Source organism: Anoplopoma fimbria, chromosome 14 (genome assembly GCF_027596085.1).
Source record: "Anoplopoma fimbria isolate UVic2021 breed Golden Eagle Sablefish chromosome 14, Afim_UVic_2022, whole genome shotgun sequence".
Taxonomy (NCBI): Eukaryota; Metazoa; Chordata; class Actinopteri; order Perciformes; family Anoplopomatidae; genus Anoplopoma; species Anoplopoma fimbria.
In genome coordinates, this window is record NC_072462.1 from 18,769,589 (window position 1) to 18,793,797 (window position 24,209).

Sequence of the window (24,209 nt, forward strand, 5' to 3'; positions counted from 1 at the left end):
CCAAATCAAAATGTTGAACATTATGACGAACTCACAAAGCAAAAACAAAGAAAATTCTCTGTACGAGGAATTATGTTTCCAATCATAAATTGTTTGACGGAACTGTCGGATGGAAGACGGCCTTCACTTGGAGCTAGAACGTACGTTGTTAGATGTTCCTGCTTTCAAGATTACTTTTATAACTTGAAAGGCAAAATGTACGTCAAATAAAACGCATCAGACTTTTTCATTTGTAAATCAGGCATCTGCCGCCTCCTCACTTCCCTCCTGCACTCTGTAAAGGCACTTAAGCCCCCTGTTTCTCATAGCCAATCAATGCCAATAAAAACACGCTGCCTCTGTTTACTGCTGCCTTTGATTTTGTAACATTCTTTTAGCACAAAAGTAGGATTTTTGCGAGTTTAGATATTGACAGTGCAATAGAGACACCATTATTTGAAAGATATAATAACAAGATATTGATCCCCTACTTGAAAGTTTGCCTTTGTGATCTTTGTCATAGTCTTACTCTGAGTCTGTCTATTTAAACACCTTTAGGAATTTGTGACTTAACTCAAGACTAAGGTCCTTGCTAATTATACAATTTTAAATATTATCTTTCTTTCAAATGCACTATAAAGGATAATATCTCCCCAATCAACTCTAAAGCAATGTGGTATTCAACATTTTTTTTGCATTAAGCACTAACAATGCACTTTTACTAAGAAAGTAATGCATTATCACCTATGATTCTGGCTCTGAGTTGTAGTTCTACTCCATATGAGTACACCCTTTTCTATCACACTTCTATTTTGCCTTTTTCTGTTCATTAAAGCTGCATTACCTGATTTGTGTCCACTAGGGGGCAGTGCAGGACGAAGGAAACTTAGGAAACTTCTGCTAATGTACACATGCAGCCAACATTGAGCAACATTAGCATTCTTTCAAAGTCATGTTTTTCTCCACCTGATGAATGTAAATCCAATATTCACTCTCCCTTAAGCTAAATTCGACACCATGAAATTCGCTAACTTTGTCAGTGTGCCGCTTGGTGCTGGGCAGTTAGGCTACAGTGGATTTGTGAGAGTGGCTTTGCAAAGGTTTCATGAGGAAATGAATGTATTCAACACCTGACCTCAAGGATACACTCAATGCATTTTTAGTATTGAGTACGCATTTCTGAAAATGTGTGTTGATTAAATCTGCACCATTGATGTGACAGCCCCACATCTCTTGTTTGTGTAGCCGCCAACCAGTCGGTTCAGTAGCAGTAGTGGAACGTTATTCTAGAGCTGTCAACCTAATGTAACACACTAAATTCACAAAAGGAGTCAATAGACTTCCATTCCTCTCAATAGATTTCTTGATGACATAATAGCTCTTTGTATCTACTTAGCCTTAGGCAGGCGAAAATCACAAAGAAGGGAAAGTATCTCCAAACACATACAATCTAGCTGAAAAGGGAAAGTTATATTCATTAAAAGACCAATATATTGGCATGGGGGTTATTATCAGCCGATATTGTAACTTTAAGGTGTCATAACTCCTCAATCAATGAGATTTCAAGATTAATAATTCAATTTCAATTTCCGTTACTTGGAGTTTAGATGGATCCATAGTCTTTGATAAATATTTCAAATTGCAGAGGTCTAATTTCCATTTCTCCGGATACCATTTCAAATATATTTCCAAGGATTCAAGTCCTGAGCTTCACTGGAGCATGGCATTCAATTGTCAATTTTTTTGTCAATAGTCACTGTACTTTCTAATAATCTAGTATATATGTGTTATAGCATCCTCACTCTAAGGGTAAAAAAAAATGTAGGAAAGAAATATGTGGTTGTACTGTGTTGGCAGATATTACCAGAATTGATTTTTAGGGAGCATGGGAAATTATTTAGGTCTCACAAAACCGATTGACTGCTACAGCAGTTCTTCTGCTTGAACAATTATTCCATTAAAATTGAGACCTGCTTAATGTTTATCCTCGGCCATTTGCACTATGTTAAACACTTAAAATCAATGTTTGTCTCAGGTTTAATTAATCCTAAATGGTAACTCTCAGTTGAAGCTCATATTGTGTCACAAGAGTGCAAAAGATTTGACTTTGCCATGACTGTGCTTGCATTCAACTTTAGTCATAATAGGCTTTGATTCATCTTTTAAATGAGGAAATCCAACATATTTCTAGACCTATGATCTAAACAGAGGAAAACAATTGTCCGCATAGAATATTCTTTCTCAAGGGGCACGAGGTAAAGCGAGGTCACAATGCTACAAGGATCTGCATCAAATGAAAAGGATAGCCCTCGGCTAGTTGTGCTTGTACTTCTTTCCATCTACAGTATGGTACACCGTCCTTATTAAACATTTAGTTAAATGCTGCAGGCTATGTTTGCAGCATTCTGGATACATCAAGCAACATCCAAAGGTAGAGGTACCTCAATTTAATGTAGTAACTGTGCGTCAAAGTAATGAGATGTTTTGATACTATATCTTAAGATACCCTGAAAACAGTTCTGTCTGTCCGGTGGATATATGTTACTGATCATGCAGTCAAATAATTTAGTTTGACTGTTTACTCTGAACCTCTCTTTTTCCTTATCTTTCCTGCTCTCTCTCTCTTTCTGCCATGGATGTCTAACTCAATGAGACTCGTTCATCCATCCAAATCTCCCCGCTCTGACTTTGTCCTCAGGCGTAAGGATTTTTATCTGTCAACCTCAGATGGACTGTAAATACGATGACATGGTACCTACTTTGTTCTGAATCCCTCTTCTCTCCCCCTTGATCCGTCCTTTTATCCACCTTCCCCCTCTGTGCCATGTGCTCCTGTAGATTAGAGTTGGCATTTGGCTTTGGAATATCCCAGGTGTTGTAAGCACAAGCGCATGTCTCCAATTGTCCTTTGTCTTTTGACAGAGCACAGCACTGAGATGTTCCCAAGTCGAGGCCAACCTTAGGTTAACTGAATGCAGAGACTTCATCCTAGCCACCAAGGAACTCTAAGCTAGCTTGGATGACACTTTAGCGCTCACATTTTTTGCAAATCTAAATCTCCGAACCAAAGGTTTTTGTCTTGCTTAGCAGAGCCAGACAAGGACTTTTTGGAGGCTTTGACTTTTATTTTTTAGTTAAACATCGAGGGAAATATGCTTTAATAGCCTGTAGCCTCTTTAGGTGTCTTTCCGCACTGAGATTTTGAGTGGCAGCCCAGGGGCTCAGGCAGTATTACCATAGTTATCTCACCACACCACATGCCTAACAGCACTGACAGCCACCAGAGCTGTCTGTTACGGCTCTTAACTTGCAACCTATGGAGTTCACTCATAAAAGGGATAAACATTCAAACAGGGGTTGTATTGGTTCTACAAAAGTCACAAACCTCAAGCAGCAAGGTGATCTCTGGAAAGGTGAAGCTGAGATTGTTGTGGTTAAAGTAAAAAGTCTCATGTTTTTTGATATCCTTTATTATCATATAATTTACCAATATTTGCATAACTCGCTTCTCTGTCTGTTGTTTCCTCTGCCCCAAAAGGTGGTCGATTCATTTTGAAATCATTAGAGCGAAGAAAGAGTAGCTGTGCCTAGGACTTTGAGAGTGCAATTTTCCTATTAAGTAATTTACTACAGCAACAATTATAGTGAAGACAAATATGCTGTGTGCAGCATTATATAGCTGCTTCGTTATTTATATATTTATCTTTATTGACCGCATTTACATATAGATGAACAGGAAAACACATAGATCTGACAATAAAACATAAAATATACCATAACCCCAGATGAAAGGCCCCTGATCACCTCCTTAAAGAACAGTTTTGACTTGAGTTTAAAATGTTGACTAATTTATGATCTATTTTCAGCAGGTAAGCGGTCCCACTTATCGATATAAGATCCATAAAAAAGACATTATAAAGAAGCCCGATGATGATTTCAGTGTCTCTCTCTCTGTCTCCCTCAGACTCTCATGGGATGGATCTGTTTGCAGTTGCGGTCCATGAGTTTGGCCACGCCATCGGCCTGGTCCACACCTCGGCCATAGAGTCCATCATGAGACCGTACTACCAGGGTCCTGTGGGCGACCCCCTGAAATACGACCTGCCCTATGAAGACAAGGTCCGAGTCTGGCAGCTCTACGGTATGAGGGAACATTATTCCAACGCTGTGTGTGCGTGTGCGTGTGCGTGTGTGTGTGTGTGTGTGTGTGTGTGTGTGTGTGTGCGTGTGCGTGTGTGGTGACGGGGAGCAATTGCTTTGTGGAGCAAGGATATTGATTAATGAAAACACGGATTGAGTTAATTGGACCTCTTTATGGGATATGACCTTATCACACCATTGACTGATATAGAGAGTAGCAGTGTGCGGGGGAGAGACTAATCGCCATGAAGATGGGAATGAAGTGCAGGAAATAATGCTTAAGGCTACTAAAACGAGACTAAGAATATACTAGCATCCTATACTGTATCATGTTGTACTGTGGTGCAATACGATAAATGCATGATAATGTGAAGGGGTAGGAACTGAGCCAACAAATCAAAATTAACAGCATATCTATTGGTTGCCTTTTGGATTAATAGATTTTATTGCTCCCAGAGCCCACTGTCAATGAAGTTCCTTGTCCTTTGAGTGTTCATTTGACCGTGCCTTAATCACATGTCATCCATAGGTGTCAGAGACTCGGTGTCCCACACAAACAGACCAAGCAACCCCTCCCAGACAGCTGAACCTCCTGTCCTCCTGGACCTTCCTGAAAACAGATCCACCCTCCTGTAAGTAGAAGATCTGGTGTGCTTTTAGTTTTTTAGTGCAACACAAATAACTCACAACAACCTATTCTGTTTGTCAAACATCTATCCATCCATCCATTAAAGAGAGAGACAATGATTAGGTAAAGTAGTAATTACTTGACGGAGCATAAATATGATTAGTGGATTTGTACGGGTTAATGATTAAGGAGAAAGATCACCACAGGTGTAGTCTCACTCACCAGAAGTACTCTGTAGGTATAAGCCTGCCATTGGCCGACCTATTTCACCCGGTGTTGTGCTATTTAATTCAGAAGGACCAGGTTGCTGCATCCTGTGATTAATGCCTCCCAAGGCAATTGTGATTGCTTTGAAGAAATACAAACAAGCTCGTTTTTCTTCCCCTATACCAGAATGATAATGTGTGGAGCGAGACCTCTCTTTAGTGCTCACACTACGCTTTGCAGATAAATTTGGCTTTGCAAGACTACCACTGGGGTCATCCTCTGTGGACCATTTTTTTAGGTTCCAGTTGAAAACTTAACTCGAAGGTGGCACTATTGGAAATGTGATTGAATGTGGTTCATCAAAAACATAAGGAGTAATAAAGCTACCATTAATCAAAATGTGTTCAGGAAATTTAAAGATATCTCACTCTGGACCAAAGTCCTGGACTGACCAACAGACCCGTCTTTAATGCACAGCAGTGCATCGGGTCTGTCGCACTACACAGCACATGAACCGTAAGTGAATTTTGAGTGATGACCTGGATTCAGTCCCTTGTCTGCTATCTCACATGATTCCTCACATCAGGAGCCAGGCCGTCTTGCTACAGTATCTCTCCTCCCCACCAGGAATTGTCTTTTTTACTGCTATCTTTATATTGCTGGGACTGTGGCTTGTGTTCTTCTGAATACTGTTATAATGTACAGATAATAACAGGGGGAAAAGACGTTTCCATCCCTATCTAGCACAGTACATTTTTGAAAATGTGTGAACTGAAAAACAACAGCTTTGTATTTCTGTCAACATAGCACTTACCCTATAGATCTAAAAATGTTGATTATTATGAAGCATGAACAGAAGCGGTAAATGAACTGTACTCTGATGGTCTCTTGAATTAATAGGATCAAGAGAGGGCAGCTTGCTTAGGGAGAGATCAAACTGCGATTCAAACTATGCTGACAACAACACCCAATGCTTGCTGACCTCAATGCATACACTCACACTTATGCAGAAGTTCCAAACTAAACAGGCTTATAAAACCCCTCATTCCCTCACTGGTAACAGCCGTCCACTGCCCTCATTACTTAGCATTTCACCACCTCCATCTGGCCTGATGCGTGGAAAAGCTGGATTATGCTTGACAAGGGTCACGAATGCTGACCACTAGGCAGCGGTACTGTGTTAGTAGAGCTCTGAATGGAGATCTTTGTTGATAATGCGAGGGCTGGCGGCCTCCCACTCACAGAGGCAGCCCTGTGGTGCTAATGGTTTCATCATTGGCAGGCCGGCCACGTCAGTGTTTTAAATCACTTATTAGCCCAGAGAATAAATGCACCGGGGGACCCTAGCATGTCAGCGTGATAGAATTTCACCCAGTTTTTTCACCTTGTTTAACCTATTTAATTAAAGGAAACGCAGTCAGACGCTGTCAGTAGGAAGGTGCAATTATCACACTGTTGTTTTCTTTTTATGCAAATGGTTTTAACTGGTTTCTGCCTTTTTTTTTGTCAACTGCATTCATGTCAACAAGTAAGGTTATTTTATGTAATGATTTAGCCTCAAACACTCAATGTTCGGAATTTGAATTTTATTTATGCCTTGTTTTTTGAACAATTACAACTTTTCTTTCCTCCAACTACTATCTCAGGTTGGCTCGAGATGCCCCAGACAGATGCACCAGTCATTTTGATGCCGTGGCCCAGATACGAGGGGAGGCCTTCTTTTTCAAAGGTATTTTCAGAGAGCGACAGTGAGAGAGAAGAGTAAGAAAAAGAATGGAGAGGAGATAAAGTGGAAGAGTCAGGGACAGGGGCTGGACAGAGTGGTTACTCCAGCGATCGATAGGAAGCCAAGTCATGTGTGGCTCCAAGGGCCCTTATCACAGGCTCACACTTCACATATTCTACAGACTAAACTAAATGGTCCTTTAGGGCCCAAACTGTTTTTGTGTATACTTGTTATCTGCTAAATGGATCCCTCTGGCTGATTGGCCAGTTTGGTGAGTAAACTTTCATTAGCCAAAACATGTTTTTGTAGTAATTTGCCTCTGCACTATACTTTTGCTCTGGTTTATGCTTTAAGATGCTTGTTTAAGAAAGGAGATGCACTTATGACTTCTGGTGACTAGTAGTTCTCTTGAATACCTATGTTGAATACACTTCCTGTAAGTCGCTTTGGATAAAAGCGTCTGCTAAATGACTGTAATGTAATGTAATGTCAAACATAGTCATGTTGAAAATGATTTCTTATATGACAGTATGTGATATGTATTGGCTAAAGTTCTGCTGCTTGCTAATTAAATACACTTCTCCTAAACACAAGGCCAACTAACTTACTTCGCAATACTCTTTTTACAGATAAGAGCCCAAAGAAAATATATATTATTTTTTACAGAGAAATAAAATCACTTGAATGCTAATGTTGGAGCTGTAGTTTGTCTGTTAGGAATCTGTAATGTGAATATTGCAGATATTGCACACTGTGTCCTAACTTATCATGGCTTTTCTTGTAATAAATACATTTGGAGCTCTAACCTCTTCCTGTTTGTCATAGGGAAGTACTTTTGGCGACTGACAAGAGAGAAGCATCTGGTGTCTCTGCGTCCGGCTCAGATCCATCGCTTCTGGAGGGGCCTCCCTCCTAATCTTGACAGTGTGGATGCTGTATATGAGAGGCCTGGGGACCACAAAATAGTATTTTTCAAAGGTAAATATCTCTTTCTGATTGTAACTTTCTCTTGTATCTGTCTGTGTGAATTTTTTGGACTGGTGAGATAACTTTGCATTCTTGGTACTCCAATTCAGGCACCATTGACACTGGTTTATTCTTAAATGTTTCTGTAGTAATTGGGTGAATATATTCCAAACTATAAAGGTGGTTTTTCTCCCTTCAATTGTGACCTCTGTGTCCATCCTCTTCAGGTCTAAAGTACTGGGTATTTAAAGACAATAACGTGGAAGAAGGCTACCCTCGTCCAATCAGTGACTTTGGCCTGCCATTGGAAGGAGTGGATGCAGCCTTTGTTTGGTTACACAATGAAAAAACCTACTTCTTCAAGGACAGCCACTACTGGCGCTACGATGACCACCTGAGACGTATGGACCTGGGCTACCCTAAAGACAGCACGCTTTGGAAGGGGCTGCCGTCACAACTCGATGACGCCATGAGGTGGTCTGATGGTGAGTAACCTTAAACATCGACACTTGTTTTTTCTTTACTTGTCATTTTAATTCAGCTAAATTACTTGGTTGATTATGTGCTAGATGTAATTTCATGAGAAGATTCAGGAAATGAATGCCACAGAGAGCTTTCATTTTCATCTTTATATTCTCTTGGCTGGGAAGGATTATGCACACCTTTAATATCTTACCTGAAATTACTTTTATTGAGAAATGATGAAGGTCTAAGGCGGGAAAGTTGTATTTCTCAATTAAGTTTATTGCAAGTAAAAGGACAGTGTGCTGGGATTCTCGCTTCTCTCTTTTTATGATCTCTTCCAAAATAGCTCTGTTAGTTTAACGATAAACCAACATTGAAACCAAAAACGGAAACTTCCCCGTCAGTGGTAAACCACTCAAAATGGGAACACAGGTTAATAAAAGCACATCTGGCTCTAAAAGGAACTGTGAAAAAACATTTTGTCACTCAGTTAATCTTAACTTGGATTGGGAGACAACACATTTAATGCGAAAAATATGCTCAATAAAACAGTTATTGGCAGAAGTATGGAATCTGGCAGAAATTGATGTTATTTAGGCCTGCAGCAGAAGCTGGAACCTCTGCTTCTAAAGGCTTATAAAGGCTACACACAATTAACAATTAAATTAGCTTACCTGAGCATACATATATATATGTATTCATATCAATATTAAGGTATAAGTTTTTTGTCATTTGTATCATTCTTAACAAGTAACAGAATCAGTGAGGTAATTTATCAGGCAAGTGAAGGCGATACACAAACTGCCCACTCAATCACAACCATATGTCCACACATAAACTCATATGCTTTAGATGCTGTAAGCTCTTGGAAAATATGATATGTACATGCTCAATAACAAATAACCATTGACCCATGAAAGCGAGCTGTAGTTATGGAAATCGTACAGCTGTAAATTTGCCTTTAGGTACCAAGTTCCCAGAAAACAAACTTTTTAGATTAAGGACTCCGAGTCAGTCTTCCAGAAAGCTGTTTTAAAACTGGCATTTGGCTTGCCAACAACAGCTTTGACCTATACACAGACAAACACAGTGGAGAGCCGTGTCGAGGGCTGAATGAATTCACAAGCCGCTCTCCCTTTTTTTTAATCCATGCTGCCACTTTGAGCTCAGTGAGTTGGTCAGCTTCATGGGGAGTTTGAAAAACGCTAAAGTGGGATTACAAGATTGCTAATCCAAGCAAGAAGTCTAACTGAGGGTGTTCCTCCGGCATCAACCTGAGGGCAATCAATGTCTGGCACTCAGTCCTGATCTGGTTCTACAGATCCATCGTCTGCTGCGAATCAGCCTTTTCCCGCTGCCAGATTAAACAAAAATCTGTCTGTGAGAAGTTGAGCTGTCAGTCAGTTTGCAGTCCTCTTCCCTTCAAGACCTGAACCACAGCACCAGAGCAAGAACAGTTATACCCCTTTTGGGCAGCCTTGCATTTTACTGACTGCTCTATGGCGTATAGCTTCATTGCATCAGCCCTCACACTCTGCCTCAGCATCATTCACCTCCCTGCAGCCATTATGTTTGTTATTAGTTTTGCTGTACTTTTCTTTATTTTTTTTATTTTTTATCTTTACTTTTCTTGAGTCTCCACAATGTGTTTACCACTATATAAATTTGACCAGCACTTCTAATGTCAGTCTTGATTTGTGTAACAATCCCATGACTGAGAAAATGTATTATTTTACTTGTGCACTCGATGTAGCATGAGTAATCATTTACCCACGCAGAAATATATTTGCAAGATTTGAAGCTGCAGGAATCAATATTTTTTTATCAATGGATCAAATGACAACTCTTAATGTGAAAGGTGTGGCTGTTAATGACACACCTGACCAGTTCCCCATCAGTTCTACGAAACATTTTAGCATCTTTTAGCAAATTGTTTTGGTTTCACAACTTTACTGTTTGAGTCACACTCACAGCTCAAATCAAGCAGGTTTTCACACACTTTTTTTGTGAAAAAACTCTACAAATACACTATACTACCTGCCCAGCACCAGATGGCAGAAAGACACAGCTTGTCATAGGCTGGTTAACTAAGTGGAGTGTTTCAATGATGGAGAGTTTGTGAATGTGTAAATACATTTTGTGAGTCATAAAACACTCCCACTATCAATAATAGGTACAGAAAACACTATAAATGTGCATCCACAGACACCACTTTGATCATGCAAATCATACAATCCTTTTGTTTTAGTTGCAAACAAACAGGAATTATGAGCATTAACAGACGACAGAATTTCAAATCACCGCTTTTCTCCTCATTATGCTGCACTCAGCTCTGGCATTCCTCGACAATGGCGTGTCCACTCCTTTGTAGCTACGCTGGGAATAACAGGTGTTTTATCAGGCTCCCAGAGTCGTCTCTGCCTATCTCCACACTCAGCCAGAATTTGTTTGTTAAACTTAAATGTGTGAGAACCATCCTCACACAGACTGCACCCTGCAGTATTGGAGCTGACTGAGGTTTCTCAGTGACCGCAGCAAAGACTAGCTGCTTTCTCAGAGTGTCCTACTCATTTGTTGTCGCTGAGTGGTCGCACACGAGAAATGTTTCACTGTGGCAGCATGGGTACTGCCTTCTGTTCATATGTAATTAAACCGGTTCCAGAGTATGATTGTGAAATTTCTGAAACCCATCAGGGAAGAAGTGGCAGTGGCAGATGGACGACACAAGTATTATTCTCTGCTAACTGCCGCAAATTGGCTCACGGCTTTTATGACATATTGTCAACCACTGACCCAGCAAGTAACTGTATTTTGAAAAAGTCAGAGCCTGTTACAGATGACCTTTCAAACATAATTCAGCCAATTATGATCTTTGAACAATCCGTGTATAGCTCTACTTCATTGTTCACTTTAAGTGTTCCAAAGCACTCAACAGCAGCGTAAAGAACACTAATATTTGGGTTTTGTGAGGCAATATGTGACCTACTTGAAGGCAATACATTTGCAGTACAGTTACTGATTCATATGGATGTCTTATCTGTGTCACACAATGAGTAGATCAACAGGATATTAATGTCAGGTATCAGAGCTACATACTTTGCTGAATGTTTCTCATTAACAAGAGGAGGAAGTTGGAAGGAGTTGGTTTAATCTAGTACAGGAAACATGCATAGAATATTCCTGAATGCTAAAATAATGATAAGAAAAACATTCAAAGTAGCTTCATTCATAAAGAACTGAATATACCGTCATAAAAAAAAGGTTATCTTAAATTTAATGCATGTACAAATAAGGTTATAATGTCTAACTCGTCAATTTAAATTGAACCAATCATCAAACAAAAGGCCAAGGTGATATTCACAATTTAAATTAACAACTGACACACCAATTCTATGCATTAGCATTAGTGTGTGTGTGTTCCTCCCTTCCTATCTCTCTCCCTCACCTGCTTCTTAAACCTTCACCTAAACCCCCCCCTTTTTACTCCTCTCCCTTCTCTGGCTAACTTTATAGTAGGAGGTGGTGTAATGCGATCATTATTGGAGCATGTCATGCCTGAATCTGCCATGTCAGTAATCTTTATAGACTATGTGCATCTGTGCCTGTAAAATATTCGGGTCTTTAACCCACTATAAAGGGTCTACAGTGGCTTCTATAAAAGCCAAGCATACACGTGAGAGTGAAAACCTTTTGTGTGTATGTGAGCTCGCAGCAGCCGTGTGTAATTATGTGTAGCATTAGAATGACATAGCCCATTATAATGAGTGATTATTAGCGTACGCTGAAAAATGAATTGCAATTATAAAAAAATAATTAGCAAAATGTACAATATAGAACTATCTTGAACTGACCCTTTTTTTTTTAATTAATTATGATAGTGTTCAATACAATCACAGTTTTTGTCTGCAGCCTATTCATTTTAATGTTTCTCTCACAGTTTGAATTTGAAACGCTAATAAGTTAAACTTGCTAAGTTTTAGCCTCCCTGGCTAAATAGGAAGAAACTGAGAGCCTGTTTCGTATTCATGGAGGTTCAATGTTGCAGTTGTCCGCCTGTCTGTGCACACTCAACATTTTCTAACTGCAGGCATGGATGAGGAAAATTGAAAACTTTGAGCTTTGAAAATGTCTGTTTGCCGCAAAGATAATAATAAAATATCCAAACGTTTCCTCGTCACACTTCCGCATCAGCTCATGTCAGTGCGACCGTCCTTGCGGAAAGTATAAGAAGCTCTAAAGTATCAATTAAATGATATTAACAGTAATGGAAACTAAGGCCATATCCACATCAAAGACATACCTTTCCATTGCTCTGAGAATTAATACATTTCATCATATTAGGATAAATTGCATATATTCTGTATAATACCAATTTAACCCTAGTCCACTGTTTAAGTGAGAATTGCACATGAACAAATTGGCAATGGTGTCAGTCGAAAATCAGCTCTTATGCTTGGTTGTTATCGCTCTTTGCATGTTGTTATGGCAATTCAAGCAGCGTGTGCACATTTGTTTGTTTACCATTCTCCCCAATTACGGAGAAGAATGGAAAGAGTTCACTATGGTTCACTAGTTACCTAGGTTATCAGACTGGGTATGGAAATAGGAGACGTTGAAAGGCACATAAATGGCAAAATTTGGAAAATTCAGTTTGAGACTCAAAAGGTTTAAAAATATGTTTGTTCTGATATACATTCAAGTTTTAGGGATAATGATTTAATTCTATTTTATAACTGGACAATCTCAGAGGTAATGTATTAATTCTGTCTAATAAAGTGACTGGAATTGGTCTCTGGGTGCTCGAGAAAGGTTGCCTTGCAATTACAATAGGTCGGATGCTGAGGACATGTTGCCTTCTCCTGGGAACTATTAATGTTTATTTGAAGTGGCATTGTTTTGGCAGCCTTTACCAGGAAAATCCCCTATAAGCAATGCTTCTACCAGTTGGCTGTGCAGGTTACGCCTTGATAAAGCACTTGTAAATGTTCAAAACTGGCACAAAAACAACTAATAAGCAGCAGGTACCCGGTCCTTATTTTAGGCTTCTCTCAATGGGAACAAGCAGCATCACCTCTTAGCCCTGCATGAACTCCCAGCTGAATGTGTGGAAGCTCTTTTTCCTTTCAGATATTTAGAGGACTGTGTTGTGTCTGGGCTTTTGCCAGTTTCAGAAGTCCTGCTTTGGTGTGTGTGGGAACAGGCCAAAAGCAAAAGAGAGGATTATATTGAAAGACATACAAATGCATGTATGTATATATACAAGCACATTCACATATACTCACACCTTTGGGTCAGGGACCTGGAGTCACATCAAAGCATGTATCTGCCTCTAGGCTGCTTCCACAAGCCCTGGATAAAGAGAGAACAGTGCAAAAGATGGAGGAGGAGTGAAAAACGAAGAAGACGTGGTGACAACTCAGGGTGATCAGGGAGTGAGAAGAGTGTTAAGGAAAGACAAAGGCCATTAAGAAATCACAGTATTAAGAGATGGATAAGAAATAGACTGAAAGGATGAGAATAATGCTGAAGGGAAAGCAAAAGTAAGTTATCAGAAGCAAAAAAAGAACATTCATATTGTTTTATTACTTCATTTGCATCCTTGTTGTTAGTATTTTATTCTATGTGCTGTAATAGTATTTTTTTAAAACATACACTAATACCAACCCTCTCTCTCTCTCTGAAGGCTCATCCTATTTCTTCAAGGGGAAGGAGTACTGGCGAGTGCCGAGCAGCGACATGGAGGCGGAGGCAGGATACCCCCGCCTCATCGCTAAAGACTGGCTGCTGTGCACCGAGATGCAGTCTGACTCTCCGGACACAGAACCCAAAAGCACGGAGACCAGAGTCAACGTGCACCATCAGCCAGACCACGCGGAGAACGGGTACGAGGTGTGCTCCTGCACCTCTGACTCCGCCTCCCCTTTAGGCGCCCGCCCCTCCCCATCTCCCCTGTGGCTGCTGCCACCTCTCTGGACGCTCTCGCTGGCCCTCCGCTCAGAACTACTATGATGCCAAAGCATGGGACAGAGTTCTCAAGCTGGGTGCAAGACAGAGACTCTTTGGTTGAGGGCCAGTGGACACTCAGTCTAAATACAAACTGGAACATTTTGTTCATATAAATATTGATCGCTATGTTTTTTGCTATTATTTTACTGTTATTTATTTCACATACCATTTGATGGTCATTTTAAGCGCCTTGCTGTATGGGTAGTACATACAGCTATCATATTATCATACTAGGGTGTATCTAGTGGGCGTGCACAATGCTAGTGCCATGCTTCACAAATTGATTTACAAAGAACCATTACGTTCTATCTCTGTTTCTTCTTGAATGGCTAAACTGTATCTCTTTTGCAAGGAAGCTCCTTGAGTGGGGCTGTTCTGAAATATGTTCACATGAAATACAGCAGTATTCCAACAGCAGCCATAATAATAACTTTTTTATTTAGAACAAGTTTACAACTATAACAAATGGCATTCTGGGATGTAGACATATAAATGGGTGAATGGCATCCACGGATGTAGACAGCAGTTGAATGGTAACCTGAGATGTTGATAGATGATAGGAGAATTCATTTAAAGGCGCATTTTCCCTTAAAGGAATAGTTTGACATTTTGAGAAATTGAACAGGCTAATTCTCTTTCTTGCTGAGATAAATATTACCTTACAACTGAGCTTAGCATTAAGACAGGAAAAGGAGAAAACGGCAAAAAAAACAAGTCTTTATGCACCTTCGGACATAGACGGGCTAGCAGTTTTCTCTTTTCCAGTTTTTATGCTAAGCTAAGCTATCCAGGTAGAGGCTGTGGCCTTATATTTACCTTACAGGTATGAGAATGATAGAAATCTTCTCATCTCTCGGCATGAAAGCACCAGCGTGGGTTTCCCAAGATGTCAAACTATTGCTCTAAATAGTGCCTGGAAAGTAGGAACTTCCTGCCAGGATGCCTTCCAGCATTCTCCACCAATCAAATGGTTATGTTTAAGTTTAAGTTGGTTACCGTTAAGGTTATGACAGTGGCTGGAGTTTGGGCCCTCCAATCCCTAGAGAAAGAGGCAGTAATTAAACTCTGACGGGAAGAGCTGCCAGCAGTACTCAAACCAGGGTAAAGAATGACATCTGGGATGTACAGTAGATACTGTAGACAGGTGACTGAAACCTCAGCATGTATCTAGGCAGACAGCAGAAGAGTACTCTGAAATGTAGTGGAGATTGATAGTTAGGTTAACAGATGAATGGCCCCATGGGGATGTTGACCGGAAGAAAAATAAATGGCATGCTGGGATGTGGACAGGTAGATGAATGGCATCCAGGGCTGTGAGCAGGTAGACCGGTGAATAACATCCACAGCTATATAAAGAAAGGTGCACTCTGAGCTGTGGGAAGTAGGACAGAAGGAGGAAGTCTTCCTGTAAGTCCGAAAGGTAAAGTCTAAAAGTTTCTCAGTGTTGCTTAACACCATTATCCAAGCTTATATCTCTTACCTGTACTCCCACGCTCTTTGAGGAACTGCTGCTCACGCTCAAGTATCTCTAAGAGTTCATTTGAAACCCTGGTACAGAAGTATTGTCGGCCATTTTCAGTGGTTGGTTTTTGTTGTACTTTTTTTCCTATAAATATGGACAGATTGTGACTCCATATTGCTTTGATCAGATTATAGTTCACAGAGCATTTTTATTCCTCACCGCTGGACGACACCCTCTATCAATCCAAGCTCCTTCTGGTGACTTCACAAGATAGCAACCGGATTTATTCTTGCTGATATATTTACCTACAAATTTAAATATAGACACAGATATATTTGAGTTGAGATGTCCCATGGTTACTTCAAAAACCAAGTGGACTGTATATTTCAAGGTGTGTTTTCTAATGTAAAATATTTTTGTAGAAAAATAAAAGTATATGAATGACTTTATTGGCCTAACTGTGGTCACATGAGATTGTGTGGAGACAGATTATTTTGGAGCGATGCGGCCGTGTCGACGTGAGCGTGTAATTATTTAGCATCACTGAAAAAGGAGCCCGGCCCTGAAGACAGATGAAGGTAACATGGCAGCTTGCAGACACCAACTGGGAGCTGCTCTCCATCTCTCTGACGTTCTGCATGTTTCCACTTGTAATGGTCACTGCTGCTCATCAGGAATGCTAAAAACACAACATGTCAATCACACTACACACTCTCTCTGAGTGGCTTTATGAACAGATTTGCTGGCAGAAGATTATATGTATATGCCCACACTACAAGTACATCAGGCAAGCAATATCACCTGATCTAAAAAATATTCAGTGGTTCAGATACTGCTTATTTAGATAATCAAAGTAAGCTGCAGGGGGTAAACCAAAAAAAAAGTGCTTAGGAAGATTGCATACCAGAAGAACCCCATGTCAGTCTCAGACTTTTAAATTGAAAGCAATTAACTTCACCAAAATGACCTCTACCAGAATACGCACGGCTAAACTTCAATCTATTTTGAGGTAAAATTAAGTTTAAAATGCATCAACCATTGTTTCTGCTGTAACGACCCTCCGGCTTGATCGTTTATTATTCTGTTTACAAATGCATTTTCTATTTGGCATCCTGAGATTACATGCACAAACACAATTGCCTTTCTTTGTAAACGGTTTTACTCCTGTTATGCTTTTCAATATACTTGTTCAAATCCTCGTAATTTATTATCATGTTAGTTTAAAATTAATCCATTGTTATTCCCCCTACATCTCCCTTTTGTCATGCCTTGCAGGCCGGGCTGTGACACCAGTAAGAGCAGCAATTTTTCTTCCCTCCTCTTGACACACTCCAGTGGTGTTAATTAACTGGTGTGGCTGGGCGGTCACCAGGAGAGCATCTGCTCCCTGGAGGCACGTTCTGCACAACCAGTCACTTTTCAGCAGTTTGTCCAACTGATCCTACTTGAGCTGTTAACCCCATTGTTAAAATTAAAAAACAGTATGCAGGTATTTTTTAATAGGTATTTGATCAGGGAAGTGTGAGGAATATTATATTAAATTGTTTTTTTTAATAGAACTGTTGGATTTAAAGTTATTGCTTTTTTTAATAATCATTTAATTTGTATCAGCAGTTCCACATTCACTGAATTTAATTAATACATCATAGCCAGACTTGGTCTTGATTGGCACTGCTGTCTAACAACTGTATGAAATATCTCCAGCCAGGCAGGTTTGCATCATTAAAATTAAGACTTCTCTGATTCCGGATGCCCCGAACTGTGAAGGTTCCAGGTTTAAGGGCCTACAGCAAAGTCCAAACTGGTCACAATACAAAAACACACACACACACACAATAAATAGAAAATATTTCAGAAAAATCTTAGTGGAACCCTCAACGAAACCACTGATACAGCTGCGACTGGTAATAATAGAAAAATAAACTTAAGACAAACAACCAAACAGATTATTTCAACATGTTCTCATCCCAACTCGTCACATACTGATGCTTGATCAGACCCCAATGAGTCACTTTCTAACCCACTGGGTAGCCCAGCACGTCAAACTATGACGCTCCACTACGCTTGCTCAAACACTTGGTTAACGCCAAAATAAGTATGTAAATCAAGTTACACTTAAACAATGTAACTTAAGTACAGAAAACATCACCAACATAAAATAACTCAACATGCACCAAAGTACAACATTTCCCATAGTCTCTGCACTGTGGAGATAAGATGTTGTCAAGGGCCCGGCTCCGAGGTTGATGGATGGCAGTGATGTTGGGGAAAGGGTCCACAGAAGGATCTGGTTCGAGCTTGCATGGCGAGATAATCAATTTGCAAACTTGTCAAACTGGGCTCTGGCAGCCCTCTGTCGTCACATTCCTCTAAAGGTCAAATTGAATTCAACTCTTGCCCACACAAGCCAGTGGATTCGGCAGGAAGGAAGGGTGCACCCGATCGTTTCTACTCAAAACTTGAGCAGGAGAATCGTCTGAACTCTTGATGTCCGGTGTCAAAAAGGGACAGTGTTGGACACAGGAAGGTTCGCCTTAATGGAAGATATATGTACTAATGCTGCAAACATAGACACATGTTACAAGCCATGTATGAAGCAACAATGTACTGCTCAAAGCACAAAGAAAGAAGTAAGCATTTCTATAAGCTAGACTGTCAAAATAGACAAAATATTATCATATTCTTTCATTTTTGTTTTCAAAAAATGCTGGGCTTACACCTGTCAGTAAACAGAATTTTAAAAAAGATAAATATAGGGCTGTTGATGAGAGAACAGACTCTCCTGATTATCTCAGCCTGTCAATCTGGCCTTTCCCTAGTGAATAAACTGACATTTTATCCGGTGATGACTGTGAATTGCCCCGAGGCCCTAAATCCGTTTGAGATAAAACACCAACGCATGACTTTCTAAAGCCTACTGTTCTCATTTATTATCCAACAGGTAACAAGTTGAACGTGACTCTTTGAAGCATTCGAAACAAACAGCAAATGTGTGCTGCTTTGCATGTAAACACGTGCAAGCATGTCGATAGTTGCTACAGTTTGAGATAATAATTGTCTGCTCAATAGCTTTACTATTTGCTGTAGGGACATGAGGCTTCATTAGCCGCTACAAGCATAACACACCCGAATCTCCAACCAAACAGTCGGCAGTTGAGTTTCATTGTGGGTAATGTAGGCGGCAGATTTGGACAAGGGAATATATGTTGTATGTACAGCTCCCAGACCGTACAATGCTGGGGTAGTGACCTGTCAATCACAAGGTAGCAGCACCCTAAAGCATAACCGGTCTATTTTACTCTAAATGGGACCATAATTCACTAAATTAAAACTTAAAACTATTGATTGAACCAATGAACTCCTGTCTACAATGTTTACTGAGGTAATACATTATATTAGAAGTAGAGCATTTCCTCATAGACTTCAATATAATCAGACTTCTTTTTGCAACAAGAGAAGTTGCCCTCCAATGGCCATTAGAAAGAATGCACTTACGCATTGGCTTCACTTTTCAGAACGAGAGGTTGCTGCCTGTACGAAACAAAACGTGACCGCATCCCTGAATCAATAAGAAAAGGGCCCCTTTTGTCCTCAAGTAGCAGGATACTGCTTAGAAATTAAGACAAGTTAATGAAAAGACTTAGCCACCCATTAGCTTCAGAGACATTAAAGATACAGTATGGTTGAGGGTTGACGAGAATTATGTTTTTTAAAGCATTTATTAGAGTGTTCCCTCACTCAGCTACTGTACATTAATATGATACTGGTCTGTAACGTGACACCACTGTCAGTCAACACTGACACATTCAACGACATGTGTTTCCAGTGGGAGCTACTTGATGCTTTAGAAAAAGCTTTATATCCAGTCTATGAATACCAAAGTCTCCCCTGAGTCCAAGGCTCTCTCAGTTGTAATAGAGTGTATTGAATTTCCCTCTACTTCTCAGTTTAATTATCTGGCATGACCTATTGGCGGGGATCACACGCTTGAGCATAGCGATGCAGTATGCAGACAAAACTATTATGCTGATCAAGTCTTAAAAGTTAATTTCAGAGCAGAGATGGGGTTTAAAAAAGCAGTGACCTTCATGGAAAGACTTGTAGCTATCCATCTACGTGAAAAAAAAAAGGTTGGCCACCATTCAGCTGTGCAACTTCTTCACAACATGGTATAAGGCTTGATGTTAGGCTGAACAGATGAGTAGGTCACAGTGGCACAACACTTGATATTAGCTAAGTGGAAAAGAGTGGCTTTCGAGGATGCTGCTGCCCCCTAGCCTTTGGTCAAGGAGATAAAGATCTTCATAGTACTTTTGAAAATACACAAGCTATGTAACCCACAGTGGTTTACAATGAGGAGAAACAAGAAAATAGGGCCATCTGAAAAAGTAAAGACGAATAAGTAGTCTTTACACTTATTCAATCACACAGATTCATTCATTCATTGTTTCTCTTAATCATGAGGAATTGTGGTAACTGTCATTGACTGAAAGGTTTATCATTACTGTATTGCACCGTTGTTAAGCTAACACTTACCCTAACTATATCCTATTCTAAACAATAGTTGACCTCACCCTTTGGGGACCGTGTTCTGTCATGTTTTGAGATAAGTCCCCGTAATGTCTCTGTGTGGTAATGTCCCCACAAAGTATGCATGCGCGCACACACACACACACACACACACACACACACACACACACACACACACAATGCACCCTTCATTAAATGATTTTTAAGATACGGAATGTATTGATATACTGCAAAATATAGTATCAGATTAAAATTGATATGAAATACATAATCAAAGATTGACAAAAACACAATTAAAAGGTCTAATAAAACAAACATAATAAAAATACAACTTTGATTTTAATTACAGGACACAGAGGTTGAAGGCAAGGTGGTGTTTATAGCGTGTTATGATATTCCATTTAAATTGCGATTTCACTGACATCTCACGTTTGCATACATATACGTATATTGGGAAACTGCTGGCTGACCTGTTGAAGGCCTTTGCATAAACTGCCAGCAGTGCCTTAATGTGGAACAGGAAGAACAAATCAATCATTCTGAGTGAGCCACAGAGCAGAGCTAAAATATATATTTTTTGAAAACAGAGCAAACCCCTGAGTGGACACCTGGAATGGTGGCTGGTGGGCTGCCTTCAGCAAAATACATTTTCCTTGATTAGCCTAAACTTTCTGACACAGTGAAACACTGAGGAGTAGAAGAGTCAAAACTCAGTCTACATTTGTTTTATATGTGAACACATCACAGCATCACTATAGCTGTATGTTGTCAGCAGTGCACCATTGTGCAGACCTGCTCAGCATCCTGAATATAGACAGATTCTTGGCTCTGGAAAACCACTATAAGTAATTCATGATAGTATTCACCAGTATTGCCGGACGATATTGCAATAGTATAATACAACAACTGTCTGTCATCTCACTTGATATCAGCTAGGATACATGGCTCTTTGATATCAGATTGCTGGTTAGAGTCGGATGTTAAAGGTGATCTTACTGGACCTCACTGTGTGTCAAAACATCAAAAAAATTGGTTCCTAAAAAGTCGTCTTCCTTTAAATATTAGATAGTTTACAATATGGTAGCAACTCAACTCAACGTCCCCAAAAGATGTTCTTTGACGACCGCAGACAATTTTTCCAGGTAAACTTTATTTAATGATACTGTCACTGATTTTATTACATTACCCAAGTGAATATAGTCAAAAAGTATTCCATGTCTGAAGATAAATTATTATTGAAAGACTAGGATAAAATAAATGGTAAAAATGAAATAATTCCCTCATGACTTTCCATGATATCTTCCAACCAGTGCTTACAGTAAAAAGGGTGGTCAACGTGATCAATATTCACTGTTTTGCAGTCCTCTACCGCCCTCCTCTGGTACTTAAATATACACAAAGTGTTTTAAATGCGTACCTATTACTTCCTGGACAGATTAACTGTTTTGTATTCATATGTGTATGAGGGATTTGTAAAGGCCATCAGTTGAGCTTTAAGAAACTCATGCTGGAATTTTGTGACAAGAATTCATATCAGTCTTTTTGCTTCGGTTGTAATGTTGAAATATGAGCACGTTTATCGTCTGCACTTAACTGTGGAAATACTTTCCTCTCAAGGGCAGAATATGATAATTAGGCCAGCTGTGTTTATCAGATATGCATCCGATCATTCAACCAAATTGAAATAAAAATACCATACATTGGATTTTGCCTCCTTGAGAGACCCGTTCAATTTATAGGAATGACTCCATTTAGGAGCCATGGGCTCAGCATCCTTGGGCTCTCCCACAGCAGCCTTCTACTTCTCATCTGCCTCTCTGTCCTCCAGCATTAAAAAGTCCTTGGAAAGTTGCCAGCTCAGAGGAATAAATACTTCATTTAATGATCATTACCCAGCTAACATAATGCTGGACACGTAGACAGATTGAATATATCATAACATAAGTTGTACTATATTATTTCGATTCTGTTTATAGAGGCGTCACAGATATAGACACACAACTAACCTAATTCGAACTAGTATGCAATCACCCATATACTTACTTAGACACTTCTTCATATACCTGTTGGAAAACTCTGGAAATTCAAGAAAAATCAAGAGAAATCTCAATTAGTTTGTCACTGCACCACTCATATGAGATCATGGAGTAGTTGTTTCCTTAATCAGTCTCATTTGCTGTAATGTTACCGGTGTCAAAACATCAGTTCTTAATTGGAGTTGAGCTGTTATGCTTTCCATCAAATAAATATTGGACAGTGGGTGACTGAGTTTTCCCACTGTAATCACCTTCCTTGCAATCAACAGCAACACCCCCAGCAAAAAAAAAAAAAAAAAAAAAGAATAAAGGTATGATTTCTTTAAGCTGCTTTTATTTTCTGTCTGTCCTCTCTGTCTGTGTGGAAATGATTTTTAATGTACACAAGATAAGTATGCATGCTTTCATTCTAGCTTTCCATTCAGGCTCCATCCATTTATGACTGCTTGTTAGCTTGTGAGCATCAGGGCATGTCTTTTCCTACATTTGATCAGTGATAATATTCATTTCCATTTTTGTTTAGTTTCCATACTGTTTCCTGGTACGTTATCTTTAAGATACATGTGCAAGTGGGCTACTAGATTATTTTTTTAATCACTCTCTCTTTGTCCAATTTTTGTATGCTCCTCTAACTCTTCCCCCTCCACTCTAATGTATTCAACTGCTTTTGGTTACCAGTGAGAAAAACTCCACAACAATTATAAATTGACACATACGTGACAAATGAAGCTCATTTTCACCTGGTGTTGGAAGCTTCCCCTCCACCGCCCGTGATGATGAATCATGATTATCATGATGATCATGATGGTGATGAAAGTTGTTTTTCATCCTAGTGTTGAGTTTAATAAAAGTAAATGGTGAGGTCACCGATTCAAACTTTCATCAAGGGAATACAATGTTATTCCCTCCTGTTATAAAAGCAGTCATTCATTTTATTAATGCTGTAGGACAAATTCCAAATACTTGAAACCATATTTAAAAAACAAAGGTTTTTTTAAATGTCCTAGAAAGCTTCAGCTTTTTTCAGTAGCGTGGAACACACAGAAATTGTACATGTTGTTTTATGCAGCATTTTATTTATTTTTTCTGAGGACATGACCATGTTGTTTCTACTGATTATGGCCGTTTACTGTAATGTTCCTGCCTACTGTTTCTTTTCTTGACAACTTTCCTTCTTTCTTTTCACACATTAGCCTTCAGTCGAATACACAATGCACGTAACTGGCCTATTGTTTCGTTATATATTGATGGTCACGTTTAATATTCAAGTCTAAAGTACAGTACCAGTCAAAAGTTTGGACACCCCTTCTCATTCAACGACTTTGAAGAATCTAAAATATATTCTGGTTTGTTGAGCATTTGTTTGTTTACCACATAATTCCATATGTGTTCCTTCATAGTTTGGATGTCTTCAATATTAATCTACAATGTAGAAAAAAAAAAAATAAAAATAAAGAACAACCATTGAATGAGAAGGTGTGCCCAAACTTTTGACTGGTACTGTATGTCTAAATGTCATTTGTTCAAAAGTCGTAGTGATTTGACTTTTCGTCACTAACTATACTAATAACACCTACAAGTCAAAATGTATGCAGCAGATAAATGTCGAGTACTCCTACTGGACAATTATATTCTTTTAATAATTATATTACTATGTTCTCAGTCCTGATGCTGTGTACATTTGGAGAGCTCTCATACAGTACCAGTCAAAAGTTTGGACACACCTTCTCATTCAACTACAATATAAAACATATTCTGGTTTGTTGAACATTTGTTTGTTTACCACATAATTCCACATGTGTTCCTTCATAGTTTGGATGTCTTCAATATTAATCTACAATGTAGAAAAAAATAAAAACCATTGAATGAGAAGGTGTGTTCAAACTTTTGACTGGTACTGTATAACACTGACAGGAACTATTTTGCTGCATAACATGACTACTTTTACTTTTTTGAATACTTTGACTTCTACGTTAAATACTAAACGTTCTTTATACTGCATATTTCTTTTTGCATTTCTACTTTTAATTAGATGCAGACTGAAGGTTAACAGTATACCCCTTA

General features: G+C 39.3%; 1 protein-coding gene across 1 annotated transcript in view; it reads left to right on the plus strand.

Moving 5' to 3' along the window:
• mmp17a (matrix metallopeptidase 17a) overlaps positions 1–14,220 on the plus strand; it is a 65,855-nt gene extending 51,635 nt beyond the window's left edge. The window contains exons 5-10 of the mRNA XM_054612576.1: positions 3,944–4,120; positions 4,649–4,751; positions 6,601–6,683; positions 7,506–7,658; positions 7,874–8,131; positions 13,795–14,220. Of these exons, the coding sequence (XP_054468551.1) occupies positions 3,944–4,120; positions 4,649–4,751; positions 6,601–6,683; positions 7,506–7,658; positions 7,874–8,131; positions 13,795–14,120 (1,100 nt within the window). The 3' untranslated portion in view covers positions 14,121–14,220. The remainder of the gene's footprint in view (positions 1–3,943; positions 4,121–4,648; positions 4,752–6,600; positions 6,684–7,505; positions 7,659–7,873; positions 8,132–13,794) is intronic.
• The last annotated feature ends 9,989 nt before the right edge of the window (positions 14,221–24,209 follow it).